General features: G+C 40.9%; 1 protein-coding gene across 3 annotated transcripts in view; it reads left to right on the forward strand.

The window, feature by feature from the left end:
- VWA8 (von Willebrand factor A domain containing 8) overlaps positions 1-21,761 on the forward strand; it is a 383,619-nt gene that overhangs the window by 342,147 nt on the left and 19,711 nt on the right. For all 3 annotated transcript variants that reach the window (XR_008888496.1, XM_056555457.1, XM_056555456.1), the window contains exons 40-41: positions 16,754-16,910; positions 19,285-19,393. Coding sequence is in view for 2 of the 3 variants with exons in the window: in XM_056555457.1 (XP_056411432.1) it covers positions 16,754-16,910; positions 19,285-19,393 (266 nt within the window). In the remaining variant the exon portion in view is untranslated. The remainder of the gene's footprint in view (positions 1-16,753; positions 16,911-19,284; positions 19,394-21,761) is intronic.

The following is a 21,761-nucleotide window of genomic DNA, read 5'->3' on the forward strand; positions in this document are numbered from 1 at the left end:
GAGCAAATTACTTCAATATCGGCCCATCATAGAGCTGGGAGAGTTACAAAACCCCATGGGTAACCCAGAGGGAAACATCAGGTAGTATACGCAATTCAGACAGGCTAGGATTATGCCACAGAGGAGAATATTTAACAAACACCTTACAGCTAAATACAAAGGTAGGAGGGAGGTCCGGGGGGAGTGTCTGTGCAGCCATTTCCAACAGATAAATAGGGGTCACGTTACCAATACGCCTTGATACTAGATCTCCTGTGCGCCCCATAGTAGTTAACTGTGCCCACTCCTTCAACTGCTGGATCTGCGACACTAAAAAGTACAACCAAGGATTTGGAATGGATAAACCACCCTCCTCCTTACCACTTTGCAAAGACGGATCCTAGCTGGCTTACTATTCCAGATAAGCTCTCTAAATAATGACTGAATCCTAAGAAAATATTTCATAGGAATCCAGACAGGGGTGTTATGTAGAATATATAAAAACTGAGGCATTAGAACCATTTTTAACTAAGTAGGATCTACCAAACATAGAGGGGACGTTTACGCCAAGTAGCCACTTTGCGAGAACTACAGTAGCAATGGAACAAGATTAAGAGTAACATAATCAGAGGGAAAGGCAGTAACATAGACATCCAAGTATGTAAACTGTGTAACCACAAGGAGGCCAACACTAGCAGTAACAGGTATAGAGGGCAGGGGAACAGGGGAAGGATTGTGGACTTATCCCAGTTGATGGACGTGCTCGAGTAACTACCATGCTTTTCCATAAGAGCCATTAAGGGGGGCAAGGAGTGCGCAACATCTCCCAGGAAGAGAAGCATATTATCTGGGTAAAGGGCAAATACGTTCCTCAATATCCTCATAACGGTAACCCCTAAACTCCCTGGAAGCACAAATAATCACTGCCATGGGCTCTATTGCTATGGCAAATAGAAATGGGGAGAGGGGACACCCTTGGCGAGGTACCACAGTCCAGGGTAAAGGAATGGGAAAGTAAACCATTAGCCTGAATTCTGGCACGAGGGGCAGCGTCTAACAATTGTACCCATGTCAAAAACCGGGGCCCAAATCCTATGTGACGCATGACACTCCACAAGAAATTCCACTCGACACGATCAAAAGCTTTGGCAGCGTCGAATGAAAGCACAGCCATGCAAACAGCGCCCCCTTGGGCTCCAACTGGAGATTCAAAAAGAGACTCGCAATGTTATCCACCGTCGACTTCCCCAGCATGAACCCCGTTTAGTCACCGTGTACCAAGGTAGTAATGAGCCCCAAAAGACGGTTAGCCAAGACCTTCGCTAATAGCGTAACATCAGAGCACAGTAAAGAAATTGGTCTATATGAGCCCGCAGAGAGCCAGTCCTTACCGGATTTTAGTAGCTGTACTATAATGGCCTTTAGCATAGACCTAGGCAGACCCTCCCCTTCTTCAGCAGCCCTCAGAACACCCCAGCAACTGGGGCAACAGAATGTCTTGGTATTGTTTAAAATACTCATTGGGAAGTCCATCAACACCTGGAGACTTCTCATTAGGTAAGGCCCCCAATGCAACCTCTAATTCCTCAAGAGTAATGGGTTCATCCATTACTGGGTCTGCGATACCGCCGGGAGCGAGATACCAAAAACAAATTGATCAATAGCAGCCAGATCATGTGGCAGCTTGGAAGAATACGTCTCCTCATAGAAATAAACCAATACATTCAAGATGTCCGCATTCCCTGGACAACATTCCCGACACCATCACAGAGACAAGAAATAGAGGCGGATCCCCGCTGGGCTCTAATAGTACGAGCCAGCAGGTGACCCGTGCTCTCACCACTAGAGATGAGCGAACTTACAGTAAATTCGATTCGTCACGAACTTCTCGGCTCGGCAGTTGATGACTTATCCTGCGTAAATTAGTTCAGCCTTCAGGTGCTCCGGTGGGCTGGAAAAGGTGGATACATTCCTAGGAAAGAGTCTCCTAGGACTGTATCCACCTTTTCCAGCCCACCGGAGCACCTGAAAGCTGAACTAATTTATGCAGGAAAAGTCATCAACTGCCGAGCCGAGAAGTTCGTGACGAATCGAATTTACTGTAAGTTCGCTCATCTCTACTCACCACTCTCAAAGTAGCGCTGCTGTTGAAAGAAGCGCTTGTTGTCCGCCATCTGTAATAAATGTGAATCTAATAGGGCTTGCATGGACTGCCAATTATCTCTAGCTAGGACAGAAGGGTCACGCAAAAACCTTTGTTCCGCTAGGAGCACTTGCTGTAGTGAGGCCTGAATCGCCCTATTTTTAGATTTACAGGTCGTATCCCTTATAAAGACACCCCTCACGTACGCCTTCAAAGAATCCCATACTTTGCCCGCATTGATCTCGAGAAAGGCTTCACATCAGTCTTGAGCGTAAGGCCAACTAAGGGGAACTGAAGCCAAAAGAGGTTCAGTCGCCACAGAGAACCTTTGCAACCTAGGATGAGAATTTAAGGTGAGATGTACAAAAATAGGGGATTGAGCAGAAAGACTACGGTGGAGATTCTCCACCGATGTGACCAGGGGAAAGACCAACTCGTTGCCCAGCGCAAGATCAATGTGTGATAGCGCACCATGAGAGCTAGAGTAACAAGAGTATTGCACCTTTGTAGGATTATGTCTTCTCCAAATGTCCGCCCACCCCACCTCCTCCACAAACCTAGATAAAGCCCGTAGTAGAAGGTGTCTTGGGAGGTCCCCGGGCACCAAACCTATCAAGTGTCGGATGTAAAAGATTATTGAATTCCCCAACCACCAAGAGCGGTACATAGAGGGCAACCAGCACACACATAGTACGATTGAAGGTACCATTAAAACAAACCTAGCCTCTTGATCAATAAGATTAGAAGTACAGGAAAATAAAAATGTTTCTATGAATAAGAACATAGGCATGTGAGGAAAAAGTGGCGTGGAAGGTGTGGCCACACCACAGTTTGTTCAGCACATGTTTTGTATCATTTGTCAAGTGCATCTTAGAGAGGCACAACACAACAGGTTGGTGGGATTTAAGCGCCTGAAATATAGCAAGACGCTTAGTGGGATCATTAAAGGGGTTGTCTGCTGCCCTGCCTTTCGGAGCTCCGCTGCCCTGCCGTCCAGAAGTTCATTACTCCAAACGCTGTGTGCGGGCTTCCGTGTTCGAGGCCGCTGTCCCGCCCCATTCCCATAGACTTTCATTGAGGGGGCGGCGTTACGTCACAAGGGGGCGGGCGTGACGTCACGAGGGGGCGGCCTCGAACACGGAACCCCGCATACAGCTTTCAAAGTAATGAACTTCCGGACGCTGCGAGTGGAGCTCTGGAAGGCAGGGCAGCGGACAACCCCTTTAAGGCCACTCACATTCCATGTCACTACATGTAAATTGGTAGCCATAAGGAAAACAGATAAGCATAAGTGAAAACATAGAGGTGCGGATACAGTAGCCACCTGTGGTCTAGAGGGAAGAAACGCATAGTAAATAGAGCACAGCAGAAGGGCCAGAAGGAAGGACACAAAATAAAACCCACACCCCATACACACAACAAAAACCAAACAGTCGCAACTTGCAACACAGGGGGCAAACAAACAGCCCAAGTAGAGTGAGCCCAAGTAGTGTACTATGGTTTCCCCCCACTATTCAAAAGCATACTGACAGCAATATGGCAGTCTTAAATATAAAAAACATTCATGTATAGAATTCAAAATAGTTTCACCCAGCATCTTGACCAGATTATTACATACCACATTCTAATGACCCAGTGCATTAAGTACTAAAATATAGTGCAGGTCATATTTACTTTTACTATGGTCATAAATCAGTAAAGATGGCGATTACCAAAAGCACTGAAATACGCATCAGGGTAAAATAGCGGGCTCCTTTCAAGCCCTGGTATACCGTGCATCAGGTGAGAAGGATATTTGGTTTACTCTCAAGTATTACAACTTTGCCTGCAAGTTGCTTGTATGTCATTCCTGGTGCTGAAGGAGCAGTAGACTAGTTGCTGGATGTCTACAGTGGCGTCGCCTTTTTGGGGTTTTGTGCTTTAATGGGTTCGAGGGGGTCCTGTTTATTGTATATGTGCAGTTGATATAATAAAGTTGATATTTTTTCATGGTGTTGTGGACCATTTTGTGGGTATATATAGAGAGAGTACTGAACATATATAATTGTTGTGCTGATGGTAGAATGGAAGGATTTATTCACCTTCATCTTAATTTGTTTAAATGCTTTTCTAAAAGCAGATTTTGGATTTATTTTTCATTCTTTGTATGTGATTTAATGTTTTTTCTAGACATCATCTTAGTGAAATGTATGAACATAAATAAAATGTTGTTGTGACATATACTCACCCTTTCTTTAGAACATTCTTCAGAGCATTTAGACAATCATATTTCACTGTGCTTGTAAAGAATCTGGTTGCATGCGTGTGATCAGCACATTGCTGTGTACATGTGTTTCCTGGAGGAATGCTGGTGGTCCATCATATTTGATGCCTGCCCCTTCTTCATCTTTGATCTTATTTCTCGGTGTTCAAAACTCAGAGCCTCACACCTGTGAACCTGTATCATGAGGGTGCACATTAGGGTGCCGCTCAGCAGTAGAAGAAGCAGTAGCCTGGTGTGGGATCATCTCTATTATGTAACATGTCACTTTTGGCATTTACTCCTCTTAATGATGTTTCTGAAGGGTAAACTTTTTTCTGGGTCATTGCTCGGATTTTCACTCTTTAACAGAGAATGTGAACACCTGCAAAGATGTTATTTTTTTCTGAATTATCATATAAATCAGTGGATGATCCAGTTGTGTGAAATTAATTTCTATTTCCATATTACAGAATTATATTTGAATAGTATTTTTAGAGCTCTTCTGTCATACACTTTGTTTATTGTTAAAAACTTGTTTTATATGTCCACAGACAGCTATGTTAGCCCTCTGAATGTAATAAAGTAATTCTGAATTATACATGTAAAAATAGGGGGCACAATTTAGAAAATTAAAATGGTTACTCCTGCTTGTAAATGTTTCTCCACCAAATTATTCATGCAATGTTGGTATGGCCATGCACGTGTTACACATGCCACCCTTACTAGCCCATGAAGGAGATAATGGCAGCTCACTGTGCTACTAACAAAAGCCCATGGGAGTTGAGAATAGAGTAACCTGATATGGGGCATCAATGTATTCAGGTGTGTGGAAATATAATAAAAAAAAACTACTTGTCCACGGGACTAAAAAGGAGCAAAATCTACTTGTCCCTCATGACGATCCACTTGTCTGGGCCAATTTTCACTTTTCCACTCTAATTTTTTCCTCCTTGCCCTATCCTAGCCATAACTAATTACTATAATGATGCCTTTTAATTTTTCAATAACATATTCTCCAAAACAAAAAAATATATAGATAATCGGTGAAGTGAAATCTAAATAGCAAAAGATAATTTAACAAATTTGGTGGTTTTCTTTTCTACACCATTTACCTTGTGGTTGAGATAACATGTTGTTTTCATACCTTTGGCCGGCCTGATTACAGCAATACCAGATTTGTGTAGTTTCCGTCATGTTTTACTAATTTAAAAAACATTCTGAAATTTAGAATTTTTTTAATTGCCATTTTTTGACCCCTGTAGCTCTTTTTTTATTTTTATTTTTTCGCATACCAGGCTGTATGAGGGCTAATTTTTTGTGCCATAATCAGTTTTTTTCTATCGGTACCATTTTGGCATTGATCTGACTTTTTAATCGCTTTTTAACTCTTTTTTTCTGGGATATTATAAAATTTTTTTTTTACATTTACGTCATTTACTGTATGGGATACATAATGCGATATTTTAATAGTTTGTTTAATTACGCATGCAGCGATACTAAATATGTTTATTTCTATTATGTTTACATCTTTTTATATAGGAAAAGGGGGTGATTTGAACGTTTAACATGGAAGGGTCTAACTTTTTTAACATGTCTGTCTTTTCAACTTTTATTAAAACTTTTTATTTTTTTTACTTTTAGGAGGAATCATTAGATTCCTCATACAGATCAATAGAGTTCTATTGAACTCCATTGATCTGTGTGCTCTGCGATCCATTGATAGGGCCTGGTCCAGCCAGGCTCTATCAATGACAGAGCCACGGACAGCAGAGAACAGAGGTAAGCCCTCCGGCTGCCTCTATAGTGGACGCCCCCCAAAGATCGCGCTGCGGGGGGGGGGGGGGGGGGGGGCGGCGATCCACCCCACTGGACCACCAGGGAGCATTCACATGTCCCTTTAGACGCCGCTGTCAGCTTTGACAGCGACGATCTAAGGGTTTAATAGTCAGCTATGTCGATTGCCGCATGCTTGCTATTAGCGGCGGCCCCCGGCTACTGAAATCAGCCTGGGGCTCCAGAGTATGGAGCGGGCACGAGTTGGGAGCCTTCTTCATACAGACTGCTGCGCGCTTGTTAGGTCTGGCCCTGCTTGCCCAAAGCTGAGCTAAGGGCTGGAAAAATTCACCTGCCCGGCACCCAGAACTGCATGTCCCGGGCGTTGGGCGATAGGAATTTCACATCCCTAATGTATACAGTCCCTATAACAGCTGCAATAACTGTCAGGTGAAGACCTTTTCTATAATGTTATAGAGTATTTTTGCGCAATATGTTTTTACCATGATTTTTTTCCCATAGATTCTAAATGTATTGGCTGTAAAATGGTATCCTAGTGCCAGAAAGTGTACATTTCCCATATGTCCCTACTTGATAGTCTTCCCATACACATGATGTCATTAGAAATAATTCCAGCAGGTCTTAACTGTCATCTAAAAGAGTAAAGGAAAAATTACTTCTAAGTAAAATTTCTCTGCATTCAGAGACAGATTGCTTCATTGTCTACTCTATATAATCAGAAATCTGCAGTTTGGTCATGGAAAACTAGCATAATGAGTAGGGACCAGGGTATGAGAAGCCCTGCAATTCCTGACACAGACATTGATGGCAGTAGGGAGCCCCTTGTCAGCTCTTACTGATCCCATACAACATCTAAATGCAGAGCAAACAAAAATGGTAATAAAAAATAAAAAAAATATTCATAATTTTTTTTATAACAATGAATTTTAAAATATTTTAAATCTCTGTATAACCTCTTTATAAAAATGTCTTTGTATATTCCAAGTAAACAAAGTGAGCTTTCGTATTTGTACAGTATCTCTTTGCACTTCATAAAACAAAAAGAAAATTATCAATATTTTACATCTCTAATTGGCTTCACAAAACTAGTAAAATATGTGCAAATTTTTTTTGCTCTGGGAGATTTCACCCTTGTTCATAATGTTCTGCACACTGAGCATAGTCTTCTGCTTGTACAACACACAATACTTTGATCAACAAATTAGTGTCAGCTGCAAATGAATGTTAAATCTGGGTGGAATGTATCCTCATGAAGGGAGGGGGCTTCGCTGGATTTAATACAAAGAAAGACTAGTTGGAAGGGAATTTTAAAATTCTGACTCAAGATCTCATAAGTTGCAAATTTTACACATTGTAGACCAGGCTAGTGCGACCCCCCCCCTCAAGGCCAGACACACTTTTTTGTACATACTGATTTAAAAGCTATTCAGTCCAGTCAAGTTGGACACCGAATGGTGGAACATGGGGAATGGGTGCCTGACAGGGGAACGCATCTTTCTTCATTCCCCTGTCCGGCATGCACAATTAATGAATACTGGATCCTAAACAACTGATGCATTTAGTCAGTTCTGCCATAAGTTGCAGTAAGTTTAAGGCTAGGGTCACTGTGCTGGATGCCAGACATTTGTAAACCCAGCCTTCATTATTCAATTAAAGGGGTACTCAGGGATAGGTGATAAGATGTCTGATCGCGGGGGTTCAACTGTCCACCCCACCCCACCCTCACGCGCGAACTCCCTGCAGCACCTGGCTGCGACGCCGGAGGCTTGTGAAGTCACGGTGAAATCACGGTCAGGCCCCTTCATGAAGTCATGGTCATGCCCCCTCAATTCAAGTCTACGGGTGGGGACATGCCAGCCGTCACGCTCCCTCCCATAGTCTTGCATTGAGAGGGAGGGTGTGATGTCATGAGGGGGGCATGGCCGTGACGTCAGCGCCGCATCGCTAGTCATCAGGCATGGAGTAAAGTTCACTCCGTGTACCGGATGACTGCGGTCCTGTAGCAGAGGTTGCGGCGGTTGGGAGTGGTGGGGTGGTTGTTTTCCCACCGGCAGGACCCCCATGATTAGACATCTTAGGGGATAAGATGTCTAGGGACGGAGTACCCCTTTAATTTATACATATTTTTTCTGTTATATATAGGGCTTTGTTATATAATTTTTGTTGTATTGTAATATTAAGCCCTACAGTCTGTTCTTTCCCTCCTTATGCCTTGGTTTTTGCTCTGATATGCATTGTCAGCTGCTAGTTCTTATATAGCCAGAGTTGTGCCTTTAACCTGTTGGGGATGGAGGGCGTACAGGTACGCAGAAACTAACAGTGATCGGAACTGTCACAGACAGCTGTAAGTGATCTGCACTGTGGCCTTCTAAAATGTTTCAAAACGACATCTCCCAGCATGCCCAGACAGCCAAAGGCTGTAGTTTTGCAACATCTGGAGGGACACAGTTTGGATACCACTATACGGTGGTCTCCAAACTGTAGTCCCCCCCCCCCAGATGTTGCAAAACTACAATTCTCAGCATGCCCAGACAGTCAGGGATGCTGGGCGTGTAGTTTTGCAATATCTGGCCCTTCATATGTTGCAAAACTACAACTCCCAGCATGCCTGGACAGTCTGGGCTTGCTTGGAGTTGTAGTTTTGCAACATCTGGAGAGCTACAGTTTGGAGACCACTATTTAGTGGTTGTAGTTGTAGCTTTGCAACAGCTGAAGGTTTGCGGTGCCCCCCCCCATGTGAATGTACAGGGTACATTCACATGGGCAAGGGTTTAAAGTGGGTTTCCTTCTACAAGTTTGAGCTGGTGCAAATTTTCTGCCGCAGCTCAAACTCCCAGCGGAAAACTCACTGTGAACCCCTGCCCGTGTGAATGTACCCTAAAAACATAACATTACACTGCACTAACACAAATAAAAAGTAAAACACTACATATACACATACCCCTACACAGTTACCGGTACCCCCCAATAAAAATTAAAAACGTCTCATCATACGGCAGTGTTTCTAAAACGGAGCCTCCAGCTGTTGCAAAACAACAACTCCCAGTATTGCTGGACAGCCATTGACTGTCCTGGGAGTTTTGCAACAGCTGGAGGCACCCTGTTTGGGAAACACTGCTGTAGGGTTTTGGTGGAGATAAGCCCCATCCTTGTATCTGGGTCCGCCCCTATTGCAAAATCCTAATTTAGGCCTCAAATGCGCATGGCGCTCTCTAACTTCGGAGCCCTGTTGTATTTCAAGGCAACAGTTTAGGGCCACATATGGGGTATTTCCGTACTCAGGAGAAATTGTGTTAAAAATTTTGGGGGGATTTTTCTCCTTTTACCCCTTATGAAAAGGAAACGTTAGGGGCTACACCAGCATGTTAGTGTAAAAAAAATTAAAATGTTTACACTAACATGCTGGTGTAGCCCCATACTTTTAATTTTCACAAGAGGTAAAAGGAGAAAAAGACCCCCAAAATGTGTAACACAATTTCTCCTGAGTACGGAAATACCCCATATGTGGACGCAAAGTGCTCTGCGGATGCACAACAAGGCTCAGGAGTGAGAGCGCCATGTACATTTGAGGCCTAAATTGGTGATTTGCACAGGGGTGGTTACAGCAGTTGACGTGAATGCAGAAAAAAAAAAAAGCACGTGACCCCATTTTGAAAACTACACCCCTCACTGAACGTAACAAGCATTTACACCTCACAGATCTTTGACAAATTTTTGTTAAAGTTGGACATGAAAATTAAAAATTTGTTTTTTTTCCCCCTGAAATGCTGGTGTTACCCCAAATTTTTCATTTTCACAAGGGATAATAGGAAAAAAGCCTCCCAAAATTTGTAACCCCATTTCTTCTGAGTATGGAAATACCCCATATGTAGATGTAAAGTGCTCTACAGGTGCACTACAAGGCTCAGAAGAGAAGGAGCACCATTGGGCTTTTGGAGAGAGAATTAGGTTGGAATTGAAGGCCATGTGCGTTTACAAAGCCCCCATGCTGCCAGAACAGTGGACCACCCACATGTGACCCCATTTTGGAAACTACAACCCTCACGGAATGTAATAAGGAGTGCAGTGAGCATTTACACCCCACTGGCATTTGACAGATCTTTGGAACAGTGGGCTGTGCAAATGAAAAATTAGATCTGCCAAAGAGCTGCCAAATGCCAGTGGGGTGTAAATGCTCACTGCACTCCTTATTACATTCCGTGGAGGGTGTAGTTTCCAAAATGGGGTCACATGTGGGGGGGGGGGTCCACTGTTCTGGCACCATGGGAGCTTGGTAAACACACATGACCTCCAACTTCTATTCCAACCAAATTCTCTCTTCAAAAGCCCAATGGCACTCCTTCTTTTCTAAGCATTGTAGTGCGCCCGTAGAGCACTTTACATCCACATATGGGGTATTTCTCCTATTACCCCTTGTAAAAATGTAAACATTGGGGTAACACCAGCATTTTATTGAAAATTAATTTTGTATTATTTTTACGTCCCATTTTAACGTAAGTTCGTCAATCACCTGTGGGGTGTTAAGGCTCACTTACTGTTCTGGCATCATGGGGGCTTCCTAAATGCGACATGCCCCCCAAAAACCATTTCATCAAAATTTGCTCACCAAAAGCCAAATGTCCCTCCTTCCCTTCTGAGCCCTCTTGTGCACCCACAGAGCACTTTACATCCACATATGAAGTATTTTCTTACTTGAGAGAAATGGGGTTACAAATTTTGGGGGCATTTTCTCCTATTACTCCTTGTGAAAATTAAATGTTTGGGGTAACACCAGCATTTTAGTGTTTAAAAATCAAATTTTTCAATTTCACGTCCCACTTTAATGAAACTTCGTCAATCACCTGTGGGGTATAACGACTCAATTTACCCTTTGTTACATTCCTTGAGGGGTGTCGTTTCCAAAATAGTATGCCATGTGTTGTTGTTTTTTTTTTTTACTGTTTACTTTCCTAAATGCAACATGCCCCCCAAAAACCATTTCAGCTAAATTCGCTCTCCAAAATGTCATTGTCGCTCCTTCCCTTCTGAGCCCTCAAGTGCACCCACAAAGCACTTTAAATCCACATATGAGGTATTTCCTTACTCGAGATAAAATTTATTACAAGTTTTGGGGGCCTTTTTACCTGTTACCCCTACAATAAAATTTTAGTGTAAAAAAAAATTGGAGATTTTTATTTTTTCCCTCCATTTTGCTGCTATTCCTGTGAAACACCTAAAGGGTTAACAAGCTTTTTGAATGTCATTTTGAATACATTGAGGGGTGCAGTTTTCATAATGGGGTCCATCATAGGGGATTTCCAACATTCAAATTCACTTCTAAACTTAAAAGGGTTATCCACCATAAGGTGATTTTAGTACATACCTGGCAGGCAGTAATGGACATGCTTAGGATGGATCTGCGCTTGTCTTGGGGCTAAATGGTTATGCTGTGAGATTACCATAATACATTGGCTAGCTTTTTGTGAACTTGTATTTCCTGTTTGACTTTTCTTTTTTTGGCTACAATTCCCACAATTCCATTTTCCTCCCTCCCACACATCAGCCACCCCACCCATTGAAACAAAAGACCTGTGGTTTTCAATCTGGGTGCCTACAGCTGTTGCATTAGTTGCAGTTGATCTCTCTCCCACCAAGTGATCCCTCCACCCATTGAAGTAGGCAGGCTCCCTGTCATTAGCTGACTTGTGAGTCAGGTCTCGACCGCATTGCAAGCTGGGAAAAATCCGAGACAACAGGCATTTTGTATGCTGGTAGAAATAAATAGTGGGGTGAAAATCACAGAAAACCTTCACACACAGGTACAGACACTATATTATGAACTACACAAACTTTACAGCCCCTGTAGCATAGTCAAATAAAAAAAATCCTGGAATACCCCTTTATACACCAAAAAAGAGATACCAGTATACTAAATGAATACAACAATTGTGAGTAAACTTTATTCAAGTGCATTATAAAAAGACATCATACATAAAATACAGGGTACTATACAGATGAAAGCCACAGAAAGAAGGTAGTGATACTAAATCCACAATGGTAAACAATAAGGACGGCAGGAATACAGTACATGGATATCAAATTGCAACATGCCCATAAATAATGAAAAATACATGTACTAAATGCATAAGGCTGGTGTATGTCCTCAATGGGGCTATAAGTAAAGTGCAAATAGCCAATTGTATTGCACATAGCCCTACTCGAAGGTTAGTTAGCAGCACTACACAGTAGTTAAAAAGAGAGCATGAAAGACAGCATGAAATATCAAATACCTGCCATACACCAATAAGGGAGATCACTACCTGTACCCCAACGCGTGCTTCGCGTATGGGCTTCGTCAGGGGGCGTGATACCCCTTTAACTGGTTATTATATTATAATTTGAAGCCCTCTGAAGTCTTCAAAAAGTAAAAACATGTCAACTTTATGATGCAAACATAAAGTTAACATATTGTATATGTGAATCAATATGTAACTTATTTGACATGTCAATTTTCCTTACAAGCAGAGAGCTTCAAAGTTAGAAAAATGCTACATTTTCAAATTTTTTCAGAAATTTTGGAATTTTTCACCAAGAAATTATGCAAGTATCAACGAAAATTTACCCCTAACATAAAGTAGAATATGTCACGAAAAAACAGTCTCAGAATCAAGTTTATAATTAAAAGCATCCCAGAGTTATAAATGCATAAAATGATAGAGGTCAGATTTGAAAAAAATGCTCCTGTCCTTAGGGTCATAATGGGCTCCGTCCCCAAGGGGTTAATACTCATGTGCAATCAGCTGAATGTACCACAGGTGACTTTAAAGAGGTTATCCAGGAAAAAAACTTTTTTTTTTTAGATATCAACTGGCTCCAGAGAGTTAAACAGATTTGTAAATTACTTCTATTAAAAAATCTTAATCCTTTCAGTACTTATAATCTGCTGAAGTTGAGTTGTTCTTTTCTGTCTAAGTGCTCTCTGATGAAACTTGTCTCGGGAACTGTCCAGAGTAGAATCAAGTCCCCATAGCAAACCTCTTTTACCCTGTGCAGTTCCCAAGATAAGCAGAGATGTCAGCAGAGAGCACTGTTGCCAGACAGAAAAGAACAACTCAACTTCAGCAGCTCATAATTATTGGAAGGAGTAAGATTTCTTGATAGAAATTTACAAAGTTTAGAATTTACAAATCTGTTTAACTTTCTGGAGCCAGTTGATATATAAAAAAAAGTTTTTTCCTGGATAACCCCTTTAAGTCAAGGTGTAGAAACAGCTTAAAGATTATCAAGAGAAATAGAAGGCCCCAGAGCATAAAGTGTACCTTTTGCTTTAAAAAAAAAACTTTTTACATGAACTATCGACAGAGTAGAGTTATGTCAAAAGTCAAACGTTTTGATCGGTCAAGAAAATCATGGCTAACCGAGACAATTCCATATATTGGAAGTTTGTCTTGCTTCAAGACCCTCAGATCTCAACCAATAAAAACTTTTGACGTGTCTCTACAACATATCCAAAGTGTCCATTTAAGGGTCTAACTTCTTATGTCCATGCAAAATTTTACTTTTTTAGTAAATTATGAAACATTTCTAAAATTATTTTTGTCAACTTTTTTTAAATTTATTTTAGCACAAGGCCTAACATAACAAAATAATAATTAAAAAAAGGGTATGAAAACTTTCCAAATGCATTGTATTTCTCCTAACATGTACATTTCACATAAATATTAATCCTGGAGCCTCTTTTCTTTGGAAGTATTTGAACAAATTGACAACTAAGCATTGTTAATTCTGCATGTCAATAGGTTCTTTCCCTACACAGTCTGACTTAGACAGCACTGATACCATACTGACAAGGGGATTGGTAACATAGAGTTGTCATTTCCTAAATATATATTTTCAGAAGAAATAAGAGGTATGGTGCAATGCAGGATTCTAAAGAAAGATTTCTGAAAAGTTTTTTCCTGGGGGTTAGAAGTATTTTAGTAAAGCAAACATGTAATGAGACCTGAGAGAGATATGTATATTTCTGCAGGAAAATATACCAGTGGGATGTGCAGAGTGGACTCAGATTTGTATTATATTAGCTATATACCTCTGTTTTTATGAACAGTACTGTACTGCAGGAATGAATTGATTTAACACATCTATGCAAGCTCAGAAACAATCACTGTATCAAAATAGAGTTGGGAGCTATATTATAGTAGATGTTTTAGTATAGACTCTGTCACTAGGTTGATGCTGTCCTATCTGTATTTCTTGATATTAATAAGGACCCACTATGTATAGGCAGGCGGCTGTCAATCAACAGCAGGGGGAGCAGTGGGGTGCTGTTCTTAGTCTTCTGTATATCGGATGAACGTCTGAATTATACATTGTTGTATTCAGCTTCAGATAGGTTTGCATAAACTGAACTATAGATTACCTTTAAAGGGGCACGGTCATTGAAATTATTATTTTTTTGCATATGGTATAGCATGTAAAACATATAAGATTTGTAAATTACTCCCTGTAAAAAAAGTATTTTTATGTCACTTTCATGGCCTTATAAATCTGGCCACTAGGGGTATCCCTTTCAGTCCAGACCACATTCTGTCTACTCAAAACCACAGACATTGGTCTCCTGCTCGACTTAGGATGTGCTGTCTGGCCATAGGCAGTGAATAGCACTAGCTCTCCCTTTTTTATATATAGGCATAGAGTGAGTGGTATTCACTGCCTATGGCCAGACCGCACTTCCTGAGTTTGGTCTCCTTCCAGTCAAGCAGGAGACCAAAGTCTGTGCTTTTAAGCAGACGGAATGCGGTCTGGACCAGAAAGGAGAACCCTAGTGGCCAGATCTCTAAGGCCATGACAGTGACATAAAAATAATTTTATTTACAGGGAGTAAATTGCAGATTTTATTTATTTTATCAGCTGTATCATATGCAAAATATAATTTTAATGACAGTGCCCATTTAAGTTAACGTGCACTGGTTTCTTTAATGAAAATGTTATAATAGTGACCATGTTTTTCTGTTGTCACATCTCCAGGAACTCCTTTTTGCCTAATCTATTTTGTAACGTTCCTCATAGCAACTATTAAAAGATACATTTGATGGTCACTTTATAGCATCACAGATGTGCATCAGAAGTCCTCTCCCTTCCTATGTGAGTCACATACTGTAACTCTGTGGATAGTGAATTACAGGGTTAGATATCCCATGCCAGCATAGCAGCGGTACCATAATAGACTTAATTTTATCTTACATTCTCTTTTTTATTTAAGAATATGGACAGCGTCCTCCTTGGAAGAAATTTCAGTTCATCTTGTGCTCGGTTTCCATCCATATATGTTTTTTATCATCAGAAAAAGTTAATCCAAGTTGTCTTTGTAGTTAGAGATGCTGAGATGTATTACAACAGTGCAGTACATTAAAATACGCTAACAATCGATAAATGACCTACCAAGGAGAGTAGAACCCTGACCCATAATTTAGCAGTATTAGTTGTGGTCCTATTTCACAGTTTATCTCCTTAGTTAGCCAGGGGTAACAAGGTCACCAACCTTTACTCTCACAAATGAGAGTAGTATAAAGCTTCAAAGGTTTCGAGGTCCTGCTTCTGAACTTGTCTAGCCATCATACCTTGGGCCTCCAAGTCTGAAGAGCTGAGGAGAAGGAATCTAGATCTAAAGGGTTTTTCATCATCTTAGTATAACCATATATTATGACACTTATGTGAACTCGTGGAAAATAAGCCATGCTTACCCCGCAATTCCCTAGAAGTTGTGTTTGACATGTGCATATTATTAGTGTTCACATTGTAAGGGTCAAAAGAAAGGTCAAGGATTCATTTACTTCAGGATTTCTTCTGTTTGCCTACACCAAGGTGCATATAGTGTGGTAGCCTACACATTTATGTCACATGGCTGTCAATCATTCACTATGCGCTGCAGAAGACACAATCTCCTTTCACACATTTATAACAGTATGCACAATGTAGGATAAACCTGCTTATGGTTATAAACTAATTGTTTGGTTTAACACGTGTGAATAAAAAACATGTTAAAATAAAGCTAATACTTTCCTATACACACAGAAAAGCGGCCAAAACGAATGCTTTTTATCATGTAGTGAAGCAATAAATGTCTGATATTATATTAGTAAAGGTAAAGTAAAGGTATATATAACAAAAATTAAAAAAAAATATTTCTCCTGTATTTATATATTAAAGGGGTATTCCGGGCAAAAATATTATATCCCCTATCCAAAGGTTAGGGGATAAGATGTCTGATCGCAGGGAGCCCGCTGCTGAGACCCCCCGCAATCTCCCTGCAGCACCCGCTTTCTATGCGGGTGCCGAGTCTCCAGTTTCGGAAACCTCCGGGTTTCCGGGACTGGGGATGTGACATCACACCACGCCCCCTCCATTAATGTCTATAGGAGGGGGTGTGATGGCAGGGGGGTCTCCTTTGGATAGGGGATAAAATGTTTTTGTCCGGAATACCCCTTTAATGTCATACTATTCAGTGTTTTATGTGACATTATGAGAGATATCTTGAAGACCTAAAATCGTCTATTAATGAAATGGGAAGTAAGGTATCTGTAATGAGAAGACTAAAAATGGATGTCATTTTCCAGGTGGCAGAGACACTGCAGGATTGGGTGGAAAGGGAGGTCCATATCGTCTGGATTCAGGGCACAAAGTCCACCAGGTGTCACAAGCTGAAAAGGATGCTGTCCCCGAGGAAGTTAAGAGAGCAGCTAGAGAAATGGCAGAGAAAGCATTTAAACAAAGGTAACATGTCCTGACATTATATTTGCTTTTGTTAGAACTCTGCATTGTGTTGTTACGTGGTTATTACACCTGGACATGTTTTGACATTACCTTTCCCTTTATCAATTGAATGTTTGCCTATTCTTTGCCTAAGTGCATACAGAATCTGCAGATATTTCACAATAGGGTATTTCCTGCATCACATGCTCTGAAAGAAATGTACATGAATTAGTTTACCTGTCATTTTAAAACTTTTGGATGACAGTATATATATATATATATATATAAATAAATATCTATCCATTTTTCTATTTATGGCCCCTTTCACAGGGCACAACAGGAAACAACGGGTCCCGACAAATCCCATTTACTATTATGGGGTCCGTCGGGCTCCGTTGTTTTTCGACAGGAGTAGCGGAAGCAAAAAACGTTGCATGATGTATTTGTCCTCCCGCTATTCTCCCCGGCTTCCCTGATGGACGTCACACTGCCGTGTCCCAATGGCAGCGTGAAAGAAGCCTATATCACACATACATGGACATAATTGTTAGTACCCATTCGTTGTAGACAGAAAAACCCATGATGCTCCCTGAAAAACTGACGAAAGTTATAATTAATAAAATGTACAGAAAATTAAGTGATGATAAATCTTTCCCAATGATTGCTTTTAAATTGTTGTTCAATAGAATCATTTGTAAAATTATAAAGTTGTCTTGGACAAAAATTGATGGTACCTGATTTTAATAAATTGTTGCACAAGCTTTTGAGGCAGTCACTGCAATCCAGCAATTTCTTTATCTTTCAATAAGACTTCCGCACTTGTCTTCAGGTATCATGGCTCACTCCTCAGAAGCAAACTGCTCCAGCTGTCTCAGGTGTGAAGGTGTCTTCTCCAGACTGCATGTTTCAGCTCTTTCCTCATTTGTTCAATTGGATTCAGATCTGGGCTCATAGAGGGCCACTTCACAATAGTCAGAATAGAAATCATATTGTTTTTCAAAATTATTATTCTGTTGAAGCACAATTCAGAAGCAATGTCAGATTTTCATCAGATAATTATCAGTAAATTTGTATTTATTATTACTTTTTTATTATTGTAACAGTTTTGTCCACATCTGTATATAGGCACTGCTCAACATAGTGGTATGCAAGAAATGTCAGTATACAATGGCAGACCATGGTTTTCAGTACGGCAATAAAAACTGATAGGGTTCAAAAATGAGCCGACCGCTGTCACAATCTGACTTCATTCAGCTCATTCAAATGAATTTGGTGCAGTGGGGATATGGCAGCGGACAATTTTAAAATGTCCCCATCGGATCAGGCAGCTGTATGGCCAAACCGTAGTGTTAATGTAGCCTACCCTTGTGATCTCTGCCAGATTTTAATAAAATTTAATTGTGATGATAATTAATTTCCCCACCTCTTCTATTTCTCTTCCATTGCTATTGTTTGTGTGTGTAAATGAAGTTCTCAGGAAGTCACATCTCTAATATACCATGTATTGTGAATTTAAGGTGGAGCTTCCCTGTAAATACTCAATAGATATGTCAACTCTTGATAAGTTATAGAAACATAGAACATAGAAACATATTCATGTGTCAGCAGATAAGAACCATTTGGCCCATCTAGTCTGCCCAATAATCTGAATCCTATCAATAGTCCCTGGCCCTATCTTATATGAAGGATAGCCTTATGCTTATCCCATGCATGCTTAAACTCCTTCATTGTATTTGCAGCGACCATCTCTACAGGAAGGCTATTCCATGCATCCACTACTCTCTCAGTAAAGTAATACTTCCTGATATTACTGCATAAATCTTTGCCCCTCTAATTTAAAACTATGTCCTCTTGCAGTAGTTTTTCTTCTTTTAAATATGCTCTCCTCCTTTACCATGTTGATTCCATTTATATATTTAAAAGTCTCTATCATATCCCCTCTGTCTCATCTTCCTTCTATGCATGTTAAGGTCCTTTAACCTTTCCTGGTAAGTTTTATCCTGCAATCCATGTACTAGTTTAGTAGCTCTTCTCTGAACTCTCAAGAGTATCTATATCCTTCTGGAGATACGGCCTCCAGTACTGCGCATAATACTCCAAGTGAGGTCTCACCAGTGTTCTGTACAGCGACATGAGCACTTCTCTCTTTCTACTGGTTATACCTCTCCCTATACATCCAAGCATTCTGCTAGTGTTTCCTCGCTGCTGTATTTGTTGCTTATAGTAGTTAAAAGTTGCTTATAGTAACACACAAGCTAGCATGTTACGATTTCCTCTATTTGTATTTTGTTTCTAATAATATCTTGTAATTACTCCTGTTTCTTATTCATTCTTATTTTGTTTCCTTTTATCATTAAATAAACCCTTTTACATATGTAACATTTGTTGCTTATAGGTTGAAGGAAATTCAAATGAGTGAATATGATGCTGCCACATATGAACGTTTTTCAGGAGCCGTGCGCAGACAAGTACAATCTCTTCGGGTCATTCTAGACAGTCTACAGGTAATCTGCTACTTAATATGGGTCTAACATAAGTATAATAATGCAGAAAGGAAATTGCGTTGGGTATGGAATATTGCCTGTGGCCATATTTCTGATATATATGTCAAAATAATTTGCAACTGAAATACATAATGCATTACCTGACCTGTGCCTTGGTGCAGCAGTGATCTTGTGCATTTACCAAAAGAATATCAAAATCTGTCAACAATTGTGATGCCTAAAATGTGTTTGTGATTTTGGAAGATTTAAATCAAAGGTCTCTATAAGATGCTCTTGAAAGGTTAACCCTGCGTACCCTTCAAACCAGGATTAGCAATATTAGGAGTGACCACATAACTATAGACACATATTCTACTGTCTAGTCTAGTCTGTACAGTCTACATTTTTTTATATAAAATTTTTCATAATTTATATTGTATCTGTCGGTAACTATAGAAAGCCGTATTGTATTGGAATAGTCACTACACAGACCTGCATCCTAGTTTGTTTACACTAGTTTGCCTACTACAACCACCAAACCTCCCATAGCAACCAAAAAGACTCCAGCTTTCTTTTTTTTATAGGCCCTTTAAAACAATAAAATCTGAAATCTGATTGGTTTCTATGGGTAATTGCCCCACTGTTCTTTTACACAAGGTTTGATAAAACTACCTATAATCCATTGATATGAATGTGAACTGCGTAATTGCAGTTGTGGTGCTGAAGGGAAATTGAACACATAGGGTAGGGTCACACATAACGGCTCTGCTGCATATTTTACACTCCGGAACCCACCGGTGACCTGTCCCATAGTGTGCCTCCAGCTGTGGCCAACCCCATGCCCCGCCCCTGGCCTGCCCGCAGCATCAATCCACTGCTCCGAGCAGGCACACCGGGGCCTGTGAGTCGCTGAGTGCACTCGCAATGTACTCTGGCATCACGGAGCAGCTGCAATGTCTGAGTACACTGTGCATGTGGGTGGCGACTTACAGGCCCCTGTGAGACTGCTCAGAGCGGCTACGAGCAGGCCACGGGGTGGGGCGAGCTGGGTCGGGGGTGTCAACATCTGGAGGTACACTATGGTTCGAGTCACTGGCGGATCCGCAGTGTAAAATACGCTGCAGAACCATTATGTGTGACTCTACCCTTAAAGGGGTTTTCCAGGTTAATACAATTGATGGCCTATCCTCAGTGAACAGGAGCTGTGTTACCGTAACCAGGCCTGGCCAGTGCACAGTGTGTGGAGCTTCTTCCGGCTGTATTCACTGTGCAGTGAAGGCTCCGAACAGTTAGTCAGCAACCTGCCAATTAGCCATTAAGAGATGTTTTTTTTTCTAACTATAGCCATTTTGTGGGGGGGAAAAAAAAAAAAAAACATCTGCTTACCTCCAGCACCCCTGGTGCCTCTCATGTCCTGCTCTGGTCCCCCACAGGGATTGTCTTCCTGAGCTGCAGCATGACTATTGTCTACAGAATCACTCAGGACCAATGTTTCATACTGCAGCTTAGCAAACCACTGGCCAAGCCAGCAATTCACTCAGCTGCAGTATGACGCATTGGGCCTGGATGCTACCTTGGATAACAGTCATGCTGCAGCTCGGGAAGACGTTGACTGTGGGAAACAGAGCAGGACACTGTAGGTACCTCGGAAGTGCTGGAGGAAGTTGGATGTTTATTTTTTTATATCCTACAAAATGACCATAGAAAAAAAAAACCTCCTGCTGGAGTTCTCCTTTAGGGTTTAATCACACGTTCAGTATTCTGTACAGATTTGATGCGCAGGATTTGACGCTGTGTCCAGTCATTGAGTTTACATTGAAATCTGCAGCAGAAAATCCTGCGCATCAAATCTGCGCAGAATACTGTACGTGTGAATAGATCCTAAATGGCCTATCCTGAGCAGACCATTAATCAAATTAGCCTGGAAAACCCCTGTAATGCCACATTCCTCCACAGATCCTCCATCCTGTGTTTCCTTCAAGGAGACTAGTAAGGATCTGTTTATTGTCATGAGAATGTCCTAACAGGTAGGATTTTTGCAAATGGAGAACTCCTTTCAATGAGCCTAGCTGATTGGGGTGTTAATTATAGATAGCTACTATGATCCATAGAGATGGATGAGTTTAATACCAAGAACTTTACCCCAAGACACTGACATTGTAGGTTAATTTTTGAACAAATAAATAAGTAATAGTCCTACAAATGGTTGAATAAACTATAATGTGGTAACCAGATGTTTATTCACACATTTTATTAGGGTAAATCAACTTTAAAGTCTAATTTAAAACAAAAACTGAAACGTTGGCTTTCAACCAAATTATGGAGCTGTGCTTGTTCTTGTAGTTTCATTTACCTGAATAAGGCTTTTATGGAAAATCTTCACTGTCCT

Source organism: Hyla sarda, chromosome 2 (genome assembly GCF_029499605.1).
Source record: "Hyla sarda isolate aHylSar1 chromosome 2, aHylSar1.hap1, whole genome shotgun sequence".
Lineage (NCBI taxonomy): Eukaryota > Metazoa > Chordata > Amphibia > Anura > Hylidae > Hyla > Hyla sarda.